The sequence below is a fragment of the Lonchura striata genome, chromosome 11, assembly GCF_050655825.1.
Source record: "Lonchura striata isolate lonStrDom1 chromosome 11, ASM5065582v1, whole genome shotgun sequence".
NCBI classification, from domain to species: domain Eukaryota; kingdom Metazoa; phylum Chordata; class Aves; order Passeriformes; family Estrildidae; genus Lonchura; species Lonchura striata.
In genome coordinates this window covers 17708306-17720585 of record NC_140713.1, presented here as the reverse complement: position 1 = coordinate 17720585, position 12280 = coordinate 17708306, and the positions used below count along the sequence as shown (strand labels likewise).

General features: G+C 43.3%; 1 protein-coding gene and 1 non-coding gene across 2 annotated transcripts in view; both read right to left on the bottom strand.

Moving 5' to 3' along the window:
* The window catches only part of SF3B3 (splicing factor 3b subunit 3), a 28400-nt gene that overhangs the window by 15934 nt on the left and 186 nt on the right, over window positions 1-12280 (bottom strand). The window contains exons 2-11 of the mRNA XM_021541098.3: window positions 11617-11729; window positions 10895-11221; window positions 9674-9846; window positions 9186-9327; window positions 8144-8256; window positions 7344-7481; window positions 6079-6182; window positions 4727-4892; window positions 4189-4284; window positions 3597-3669 (exon numbers count right to left, since the gene is read on the bottom strand). Of these exons, the coding sequence (XP_021396773.1) occupies window positions 3597-3669; window positions 4189-4284; window positions 4727-4892; window positions 6079-6182; window positions 7344-7481; window positions 8144-8256; window positions 9186-9327; window positions 9674-9846; window positions 10895-11221; window positions 11617-11686 (1402 nt within the window). The 5' untranslated portion in view covers window positions 11687-11729. The remainder of the gene's footprint in view (window positions 1-3596; window positions 3670-4188; window positions 4285-4726; window positions 4893-6078; window positions 6183-7343; window positions 7482-8143; window positions 8257-9185; window positions 9328-9673; window positions 9847-10894; window positions 11222-11616; window positions 11730-12280) is intronic.
* LOC116184068 (small nucleolar RNA SNORD111) lies at window positions 7910-7989 on the bottom strand. Its single transcript, XR_004148797.1, has one exon. It is a non-coding gene; the product is annotated as a small nucleolar RNA SNORD111 (small nucleolar RNA).

The window sequence follows — 12280 nt, the reverse complement described above, 5'->3', positions numbered from 1 at the left end:
TCTAATAGCAGCTTCTCCTACCAACTTGCACAAATTTTCAACAGCAGAAGCCTAAAAGAATTCCTCGATCATGGAGTTTCTAGCAGTTCACAGGCTAAGCATTTGATTCATAAATATCCCATAGACAGGATGTTCTAAGAATTCCATTTCAAAGACCACTGTTGCTTTCCAAATTACTTCAGAGCTGCTGCCTTCCTCCCTGGGGGCTGTCAATTCTCATGATAAACCACTGTGTCCCAGCAGGAGGTTTAAGCATGTGATTTGGAATAGGACAAAGAACTCCCATCTGAAAACAAAACAGATTCCCTTAGTCCTGCTCTAAACAAAAACTCATTCCTACCTCGTAATACTTTTTTAGCTCTTTCTTTCCATTGGCTTACATTTATATTAGAGCATGCCTTTAAGTCTGTGTCAGTATAGTGACAAGTGCATTTTTGCTTGAAGTCTGTTTTGCTTAATGACTCTCTGCTGGAGCTTTTGAAATAAAAGGTCTGATTTACCAGAATTAAGTCAGTGAATAAGACACATTCATCTAGGTTCAAACAATACAATTTTGGTTTAGAAAATATAGCAGTCTAGTTGAAATTAGGAGGACTAAATCCCTAGGGCACACTGAGAAGTGTTCTCAGTTAGAAAAAGATGATCTACGGATTTTAATATGAAAAGATGTCTACTTAGCTCTGCACAATCTCATGCAAAACATCAGGCTCCTGAGAGTTTTGAACAGATAGGCATCATTTTGTGTGCAGACACAAGACTTCAGAGATGCTTATTGCTGTTCTAATTGCACCAGTTAGCAGAGACATTTTAATGACTCTGAAGAGCCACAGCTGGACTCATTCTCCTACACATGCATTACAAGTTTTCTGCAGCTTCACGCAAACATCACAACCCGTTATGAAAACATGACATTTCAGTCCATGAACTCTACACTACTGTGCTTTTTATTATTTATCATGGATTCAGTTTGAGTTAGTCCATGAGAATTCTATTCTCATATGCCAGTCCAGTCCTGACAGTTTTCTCACACTCTGCAGCATCTCAATTTGCACTGATACAGATGTAGTCACCACGAGCTTCAGAGGAGTTCAGTGAGCAAACTGGTGAGCAGAGTCAGAGCTCAGGATCACTCTCAGTTAACAGACTCCGAGGGGATGACAGCATTTTCCTGGGCTTCTGTTTACTACTGCGTGGCAACTCCGCAGCACTGACTCACTGCACACTGCTCCTCCAGCAAGAGAGCCAGGTAGGGAGTGCTGACTCCCAGCTCCCATCTGTCAAACCAGCAGAGCACGCACCTACACCCACAGGTAATTCAACTGGAATAGTTTGGTGCAAATCCTACCCACTTATGGTCACAGGCAGATGAATCCCATAACCACAGGGCATTCCCATGCCAGCAATACCTAGAAATGCTCCAAGCACACTCGATCTTTTTCTCTTGGAGGTCTGTACAAAGCAGCTGGAAGCCTTATCTTGGTCTACAAGAGAGCTGAAAATACCCCTAAAACATACACATCCAATTTTAGCAAGAACTGACTGTCCCACAGAGACACGGCTGATTGTTTTGCTTCCCAAGGACTGCAAGATGGACTGAGATCTGCTTTCTACCCCTCAGCTACTCAACTTCAAAGGCAACAATCTTCAACTACACACAGTTTCTAGAATTAGTTTACTGAAGTGCTTAGCATAAATGTAGCCCCATGCTGTTGGGATTCTCTGTGGTTAACCTGTGGTACTGTACAGTAGCCCCTAGCAGTAGGTACACACCTGTGATCAGCACCTCCACCACCAGCCACCTGTGGAAGAAAAAAAAAGGCTTGGTATTGGTAGTGAGTATCACCACGTACCAGCCAAGGTTAGTATTTGCTTTGAAGACTGCAGACCTGGGTGTTTCTTACAGAGGCCTTGCAGCACACACAAACTGCAACATCGAGGCAGAGCTGGGCAACCCCACACTGCCAACTGAGCCCTCAAGGGCACTTTAAAGATTACATACATGTTTGAAAATGTTCTGCACTCTTTCTGATTAAAACCCAATAAAATAATTTCTGAATTCCAAGAGTTAGAACTTGGGAATCAGTTTCACAGAACTATAAACTGTATTCAGCGAGTAGCACAGCTTAACAAGTACAGATTCCAGCCTTTCTGAATCATGGAGATGATCATGCTGAAACCTGGAAAATTTGGAAGATGAAAAGAAGAGCAGGCAATGAGACTGGTCCGCTTCCTGCAGATCAATGGTCCTTCACCTCCTGAAAAGTCTAAGTCTTCCTCTGGAACCCCAAGAGAAAAGATTTTAAAACTGTAAGGTGATGTCAGAAGCCTCCAGTCCTCAGAGGGAGAAAATCTTACCAACTTCTTTTCCAGAATACTGGAGAAAAGGTTTCTAACAAACTGGAATGTCTCTTCTCAGAAAACCAGTTTTTTTTTAAATATGAACTGTGGAAACATATTCCTTTTGACCCTTTTATTTCTCAGGAACATGAAGGCACTTTATTGTCTAAGTTCCTCCCTTGTTGGTTAAGCAGTACATGAATCTCAGTATATCAGCACAGGAATTCATGGCAGGTCTCACACGGCAAGGTAAAACCCAGTGCAGGATTTGAAATTCCCACAGGATTACTGGTTCCCTGGAAGACACTACTCTGCTTAAATACAAGGTCTCACATCACCATAGCAGGCTAAGACCTCTATTGCAACAATCTGGCCTTTCTAGATCCCATGTATAAACCTAGGGAAATCTCTGTGAGAGTTAAACAAAGCACAGCCTGGGAAATAATCCCTGAGACTGCCAGCACCCAGAACAGATTCCCTACAAGCTTTTTAGGTGCAATTCTGCTCTCACCATAAAGAGAAAGGCAGAAGGTACTACTTTTCATCTTGTACATTAGTAATAATAAGGTTATTAATTTCAGATCACAAAATGCAAAAAAAAAACCCCAACAACCAACCAAACCCCTAATCCAGTATATTCTGCCAACCTGAAATCTTAATCTTCCTGGAATCACAAACCTTCTACACACTGCTGGCTTTTGAATAGAGAATACGTCCTAGTCCATCGTGGTGTTTTCACAGATATGCACAGAAAGAAGTAATAAAATACAGACACTGTTGCTGATCTACCATTTTTGTTCCATAATTTTTATCCCACTCTCTCACAAAGAGCTGATTACTGCAGTTGTCAACACACACATGAAGAGTAGTGAGTACCCTCCAACAAGAATAGCTGTTGCCTGCTGATGTTTGAGCAAGAACTTATGGGCAAAAACTTATGGGAAGTGGCTATGCATTAGAAGCTCAGCAGCTTCAGGCTGCAAATGTACAGCTGACACAGCATACTGGGTGATGGATGCAGCTGCAGCCAGCTGCTTCTTTGTCAAAAGGAAGTGTGACAATACGAGGGGACCAGAGGGTGGGTGGCTTCTAAAGACAAGCAGGTGGCTGCTGACTCAAGCCACAATTTCTGAGGATGGCACACAAACATCATGCAGCACCATTCCTATCTCCTTGGACAGAAAACCAGAAAACAACAACAAACAAAACAAACACAAAACCATTATGACCTCCCAGTGCTTCAGGAAAATAGTGCATACCTTCAACATGTCTCCTTACAGTCCATACAGCATTTGGGTTACCAGGCAGCTCTGAGACAGCCATTTCAGATACCTAAGAGTAAACAGGAAGAAGGTTCTTTTGCAAACAGATGTTTAGACTTACTAGAGTAAGCAATCAAACCACGAGCAGTATTTAAGCTTTCCCACAACTGGGCAGGGAAGCTAACAATTCCCAATTCTGACGCTCTGAGCTCATGCCAGATGTGCTACAGGGCAAAATATGGTCAGGAATGATATGGCAATATTATTGCTCTGGATGATCAGCTTTAAAACAAGGTCATCCACCCCCAGCAGAGATCAGCAGCAGCTGGCAGACACCAGGAATGTTCCAGCTCAATACACTCAAGTATTAGAAGAGACAAAATGCAGGTTCTGTTGAAGTCAAGTAAACAAAAAGCTTTTGAGACTGTAAGAATAAACAATACAACCCTTCTATTCCTCAAGAAGCAAGAGAAAATAGCTCTCAGACTACAGCAAAAGAAGAATCCCCGCATTTCAGCTACTTATTTCAAGGATTTCCTCACACTGCTCTCATGTCTCAGGTTTTCTTCTAAAGTGGTGGATGTCTCACCTCAAGTCCATGTCTTAAAACCCTCAGGGATGACCTGGGACCCCGACCACAAGCCACATACAACTGGGGTGTGTCTTCATTGGCCAAATCTGCTATCTGTGTGGAGAAAATGTCAAAACAACATCCATGGAATGAGAAAATAAAATTATACATATATATATATATATATATATATATCACATTACTACTTTAAGAATGTTTTTTCTAACACCAAAAGCTGTGGAGATGCCATGGGGTGCTCCAGCTGCTGCCCTGAATGTTAAGTTTTACCAAAATTCTTTGCAAACAGCTGGTCTGGCGGTCAACAGTGAAGCATCACAGAATCAATGGCTGACAACCTGTGTTCAGATTTCTATTTGTTGCCACAGGAATCAAATCTACCAGGCCAAGTACCAATCTCAGCCAGCTGTCTGACAACTCTGCAGATTTGCCTTTCTATCAGTCTTTACCTGGAAAATATTTCTGGAAACCTGGAATAGCACAACTGGTGATTCCACTTACACATGTGGTAAACAGGAACTTGCTAATGACAACACACCTGACAACACAGAATAGGAGACAAACTGTCCAACTCATCCACCAACACCAGGTTCTTCAGAGGTCGAGGCTGAAAAAAGAATGTGTCTCCTTCCTCAAGAGGCATGGCAGAGGAAAACTCAGGCTCCTCATCATCGTCCCCCAGGTGAGCTATCTGGTACAGGTAACTTGAGACAGAAAAAAAGAGTGTCAGCATGTTCAGAGCTCATGTAGCCTTCTTTAAGTAAGGCTTAACCAGATATTCAGGTAGTGGGGAAGTAAGAAATGCAACCCTACATTACTCAGTTACTAATATTTGGCTTCAAGGATTGTCTTCTGGGTGACAAAATATTTGAAAATAATCGGAGGTCTCCAAAGGAAAAAAAAAAAACCAAAACCCATGAACAAGAAACCCCCCCACAACCTCCCAGCTTCAGCCCTTTCACATTTGCAGCTATCACTGGCAAGGTATCCCAGAGTTTCAGTATTTTGTTTACCCTTGAGCCTTTTAGATATTCTTGTGTTTAAGCCAATGCAGTAACTGACAGCTGAGGCCAAAAGCAAGGCCAATGGCTAGGACTTCAACTCCACAATTGTCTATTTTACTGTAATATTCTCACCTTTTTAATCATAATGTTTTAAACCACATTCCCTATTCCAATTTATGAGCCTGAACAATACAACAATCAAATAAAATTTCAGAAAAGAAAAAACCAAAAACCTGAAAAAAACCCCACAGAAAGATAGACTGAGTTACTTCCTGGATTTAATAAAGCCTGAACATGGCTTCCTCAATTCAGATTCGGGCCAGCAAACTGGCTGGGGCTCCCTCAGGTGGCTAACTGCAGATACAGTCAGGAAAATCTCCATTCTTGCGAATCCCTCCTTCAGACACAGTTAAGCTACTCTTCTAAGATGTGCATGATCCTTTACAGTATTTACAAGTCCAAACATGAATGAAGAGAAAGCCCTCAAGTACACATTCAGTAAGGAAAGGAACACAGTTACTAATAAGAAATCCTATTTACTTCTGAGTGGGACATACACACAAAAATGCAAAACTATCAAACTAATTGAAAAGATAATTCATCCAGATACGTGACGAACCCTACACAAACAGCAACTGCTCAGTTCTTCCAAAATCTGCTGCAACAGCAAGTAACCTTTTGTTCTCTGCACTTCACCATCTAATCTGAGCTCAAACAAGAAAATTCCCCCATTCACAGCCTAATCCAACTGCTCTTCTCAAGCCCTCTGAACAAAAATCAGAGGTGTTGTCTTTCTATGCACAGTAAGTTCAAGGGTCAGCCTGCAGGCCTCAACAGAACCACTCTGTTTCAGGGGAAAAACTCTGACGTAAACTTATTTACTCACTGGTTTCCAAATTCAGATGCCACAAAGAGAAACCCTGTTTTCAGCACACACATGGCAGCAGCAACAGGAACAGTGTCAAAGTACTTCAGTCGAATCTCTGTTACCTGAAAGCAGATGAAGATGTGACTGTTATGGTAAAGTACCGGAACTCCATGTGTGTGATTTAATAACAAACATCTGCCTAGCTATCTTCTCCAAAGAAATGAACAAGAGCAGGCCAAGCTCAACACAACTGTAGTTTGGGGCACCAGGTTATAAATCAAAAAACCCAACAAACTATTTGAACACACGAGCCAGGCTGCCTGTTTTAGTCCAAGACTTTCTGCCTTTTGTAACACTGAGTCCGTTTGGAAAACAAAAGCTGTAAAAATAGCAAGCAAGCTGCCTAAGAGAAAAGAAATTTGCCTCACTGAGCACCACCAATTCTCCAGCATTAGAAAAACAACTGTCCTGAGCAAATTTCTAAATTTGATATGGTCACAACAGCTGTTGGTGAAACATCCAAGAACAATCTTCAGGCACTTCACAGAATCACAGAGTACTCCAAGTTGGAAGGGACTGACAAGGATTATCAAGTCCAACTCCCAGCTCTGCATAGAGCAGCCCCAAAAATCACACCATGTGTCAGTCATTGTCCAAACACTCCTTGAACTCTGGCAGGCTCAGTGCCTGCTACACAATCATCCCCTGTAGCAAGCATGATATGTTTAGACGGAGAAATTAACACTCAACATTTACTCAAAAAACCCAACTTATCACACTGCAGCAGAGAACTTTTCAGAACAGAATACTAAAACAAGCAACAGCAAGCCACTGGCAAGCCTGTTATTTCAACTCACAGACCAGCTGTGCCAAGTTAGCTACCTCAGCTTGCAAAAATATTGATTGCAGCATGTAAACACTCAATTAAGAGACTAGAGGGTACTTGCTGAAATCCAGGGAAGCTAAGTTCCACAGAGTAAGTTACTGAAATATTCTCCAGGAGGTTCATGGACCACGGCTTACTTCTCTTAAAAAAAGACCACCTCTAGTATATTTTAAGTATGCTCAAGTGACTGCAGTTTAATCCTCACAGGATTTTGCAAACCTTGCACCATGCCTATGAGTAATACCCAGTGGTGACCAGTGTTAACTGTATTACAAATCACATAAAGCACATTCCCTTACACAATTAAACTCACAACAGTAAATACGTATCACCTTAGAGAAAGCAGCTGACTAAGAACTCTCCTCAGTTAATGCTTCTGCATTCATGGGATGCTTACCATGTCTTCATCAGTCTCCAGAGTAATTTTGAAGATGTCTCCCTGCTCTGTCTGGGCCAGGAAGAAGAACATAGACTTGGTCTTATGTGTAGCAGAGCAGACAAAGATCATACCCCTCTCTGGGTCATCCAAGTCATTCTGTCAGGAAAGACAGTGGAGGTCATTGGTGGAATTACCTGACAAGCACAGAGGTGGTTTCACTGACGGAAGTATTTCCATTTCACAGGTGCCTTAAGAGCTCACAGTACGCAAGAAGGTTTTTAACACAAAGCACATCCCTTCATTGCACCCGAATTCACCCTTGGTACATCTCTGCCCCAGAATGTGGGACACTGTGCCATAGCTGTCCAGGCAATTCTCACATATCAAAGCCAAAACTACAGGAAAGGGCTGTAACCCACACACACCTCGTTTTGAGCACCTTGGCAGGTGTTCAAAGCACTGCATTCCTAATACCAAAGGGAGAGGAAGCAGCCTTAGATGCAACAGAGAAGCCGTTAAATTCACCTGCATCTGCAATTGCCACCATTCAGCACCTCAAGTAATCTTATCTTATACTGACACTGCTGCCTGATCAGAGTCTTTGGAGTATCTCCAGTATAAATCTCAGAGAAGAGACATGAACCACACTCATCACTTCAGGCTATGCCCACCTCCATTGTCCTCTCAGATAACACACAGCCAGTGAGGCAGATAAGCCAACATGTCTGTAACTCCTTTTTTCTTACTTGACAACCTTCTTGATGCCCTTAACCTTGAAAGGCAAATTCCAAGCATTCATAATCTTAAAAAATTCTCACCCGTCTCCTGGGAATTGGGCATCTGATATCAGGCTGGTCACCAAAGTTTTTGTAAGTAATATAGTTTTCAGAACAGATCAGCACCCCACTGGGGCCATCAGAACCACCAGGAACTGAAAGAAAATTATTAGGAGAAAAGCCTTTAGCACAGATCTGACTGGTTGCCTGCAGAATGTTTGGTTTTCTTTAAAGCAACATAGTTTTTAACATTCTCCATCACCCTGCATATATGAATCTGCTCTCATAGAAAAGACCAAAGACTGAGTACAGCTGCCTGTGCCACCATGAGAAAAGGGCAGATGGAACCAGGGGATCTGGAAGGATGCAGTTTCTGACAAATTGCTTAGGTTTTATCCTTCCTGGCATATTCTTGTCTACAAAGCAATGACACACCCAAAATCTACACTAGCAACTTGTCAGATAAACACAACTCTTGGGTATCTGGCATGTTTGCTTGTAGAAAAATCTATCAGATGGATTAACATCTTTAGTCAATAGAAGCATTCTAAAACCATACTTTGTAACTCAGTGCAACATATCATCAAACAGATCCAGCACAATACCTGGTGTCTGACAGCTGCCTACAGGAGGTGCAACAGGGCAAGCATACAAAGATGCTCTCCTAGTTCAGCATCTTTTGTGCTTGGAGAGGAACCTGCAGCAGTTTCCCTGGTTGAAGGTGTTGTATTGGCCTTGTATCCAACCCCTCCAAGTGGGCTTTTAGTCCATGGATTCATCTACTGCCTTTAGCTGATGGAATCCCATTAAAGAGAGTAAAACAGCACTTATGCATTAACTAAGTCCTTTTGCATTGCTACCAGATAATTTCAGGAGCCCTCTCAAACTGCAGCTGCTTCTATGAATACTTGTGTATTTCCACATGTAAACCACCCCTCATTACCTGACTGCAAGGTCAATTAATTTATACTAATGGCTCAAACTACAACTGAAGCAACTCCTAAGATATAAAGAGTATTGAATGTGTTTTCCTGGGGAATTGGAACCAAATAGACCCATGCAAAAACAACTCTGTGGCTGGTACCTGTTATGAGGAAGTTGCCATGCTCTTCCAGGGGCTCACTGTATTTCCTGACAACATGGTTCAAACCCAAGTCCAATTCATAAAATGTCAATGTCTGCTGTGTGTTGGCTGCAGCTTCACCTGTTGGATCATTGTCTGCTTCCTAAAACAGAACATATTGAGGTGTCTTTGAAAAAAAGGATTAAAAGGAGGACCAAAGCTGACATGTTGGGAACAGTTTTGAGTAACGGCAGAATGGAGGCCAAAAGAGTCACTGGAAGCTGCACAAGAGAAACCAAGAAAACAGACATAATTTCAGTTGAAAAAGCAAAAAGAAACAATCACCAAGACAGAAGAGGCTGAAGGCAAGAGAAAAAGCCAGTAAGCCTGTAAAAAATTAAAACTGACCCAAAAAGCAGAAGCAGCCAATGTTCCTCAGTGACAGATGAAGAACAGAATAGGAATAACAAAGCTCAAGAGACAGCAAAGGAAGATGATGCTCTTCTCACCTCATAATCCATTTCCAGACAAGCAAACATTGGGTTTTCAAACCCCACATCAACTCCCACCACATGGTAGACCAAGGTATTGGCCTTGTGGGCTTCCAGTGGGGAGGAAATGGTGAGTCGAGCAGCAGCATCTCTGTTCAGGATATACACCAGCTTCTGCTTTTCAATGGCACCTGCAAGAAAGGACAATAACATGTGAAGCCCATTATTTGATAACCAAATCTGACCGTACCTGCAGCCCAAAATCGAGTTGTAACTTGGAAAGAGATTATCAGCACTACTTCAGCTGAAGTTCATCACTGGTGTTTATTTCTGTGTCACCAATTAACCTCGAATGTCTCATTTTAAATCTTTCAGACTGCAAGCACCAAATGACAATTTCAGCCCTTTAAAGCCAAAGCCTGACCCTTTGGACTGCATTCACCTGGCCCAATATTCTACTCCCTCTTTTTACCACACAAGAGATGACAGACTGCAAGGAAGCAAAGACAAACGGAAAGAAGCATCCAGATATTCTGCTATTTAAAGCCAGATGACAACTTTTCCATAGAAATATTTTAACTAAGAGGAAGTATCCTTGCCTGACACAGAGCATCCACAACATAAAAAACACCACTCAAATATCAACATGAATGGCACAACTGGGACTGTGCTATTTTCTCACTCAGGAAAACCAGACACATTAGAAAAGAAAGTTATTAATTGCTATTCCCAGTATACTGGTAAAATACCATCAGCACTGCACAGAGCTGCCTTCAGCAAAATGAGAAAACTCCATACACCTTATGCTAAATCTTACAAAAAAAAAAATCTCCTAAGTGTCCTTCTACCAGTGAAGCCTGATCAGAAATGCATCTATCTCCACGAGACATCTCAGAGAAGAGAACATGAACTCAGAATGTCATTTCAGGCCATGGGCTGGCTACAGTGTAGCACTGACACCTGTAATCCCATCCTCTCTCCAAAACATCCCACACCAGGGCTCTGTGCACTAAGCAAACTGATCTCCTTCCAACTTGTTTTGGTTCAGCATTACAATTTATTTGTTCAATTCCACCAGCATCAAGGAACAATTCTGAATGCCTGCGTTCTCCTTGACATAGCTCACAGCCTAAAACAATTATATTATAATGCTAATTATACCTGGCAGAAACCTGCTCCAAAATAAATATCCACAAGAAGATAATAATAGTAAGAACACAAGCTGACAGAGAGACTTACTGATCATGACGGCACGGCCCTTTGGGTCCACAGCCAAGTACTGGCCCGGAACGATTCTGCGACATCCACTCTTGCCAAAGGTTTCCTGGTGGATCTTCTCAAAGACATTCTTGGAGGGCTGGTACTCCAGAATGACAATGCGCCCCGAATCGCTGCCCACCACGATGTAGTCCTTGGTCCCCCCTGTCAGCCTGAAGGCCATGAGGGACCGGATGACTCCGAACACTTCCACGGTCAGCAGAGTGTGAACCTTCCCCGTGTTGGGATCAGGGCGGAGTAACTCCAGGATCTTGCCCCGGGAAACAACAATTTCTTGTTGTTTGGTTCCTGAAGAACCCAAAACATGAGCACAAGTCAGCAACAGAACATATGACACACAACTTCAGCAAGCGCTGCAAGGGAAGAAGGGGAAACTTCCAAATGCCAATTGGCAATCTGGAGAAACTCAAAGAAACTATTCACCACATTATGGATAACCATTGTTTGAACATCTAACACACCAGAAAATTGGCCAGAATACTAAACTAAATCTATAGATAAACTAGATTGATAAATAAGCAAGCCAATCTTCTCTCAATCTATTTATCCACAAGCTACCACAGCTCAAGTAACACTCAACAGCAAATGATAACGTGCCAGCAAAAAAACCCCAGAGGTACGAAAGCAAACTGATACCCAAAAACAACCCGAAGCCAAGACATGCGGAGGGAGGAGAAAATTACCTGAGAAATTGCCATGGATAGCAAAGCTAATGCCTGTGGCACGCTGCAACGTTAGGTTGTACAGAAACATGTTGGCAACGGATTCGCTTCAGCTTATCGTAGCTCTGGTAATTCTGCAACAAGTAACACAAAATAATAAACTTCTCAAAAGCAAAGCCTTTCATCCAGCAGAGAGAAGCGCTGCCCTCCCATGCGTGCACGGATCCCGCTACAGCAGAGCCCGCCTGCCACCCCGCTATTCGGTATTTATTAGCGCGACGAGCAAAAGGCCCTGCCAAGGTGTCCGGGTGCCGAGCGCCAGCTGAACTCCTTACTGCCGGGCGGCTGAGCAGGCCTTCCAGTAATTACTACTAATTAGTCACGGCTTTAGCTTTTCAGGAAGCAAACACAACCAGGGACGCCCTCCGGGATCCCCGCGCCGTTACACATCTCTGGCGCCGCCGTTTCATTGAACACGAGTGCAGCCGCCCGCAGCGCTCAGGGCCGACTCCTCTCCCTGAGGCTGAAGGAAACCTCAGCAGGAGCCCGCCGCCCCGGGCCGGGGAAACCGGCCCTCAGCCCTGCCGAGGCCGCGGCGGGGCACGGAGCCAGCACCTCCCCGCGCTCTGCGGAACGCTCGCCCCGGGAACCGGCCCCAGGGCACTGCCCGGCCCGGCCCCCCTCA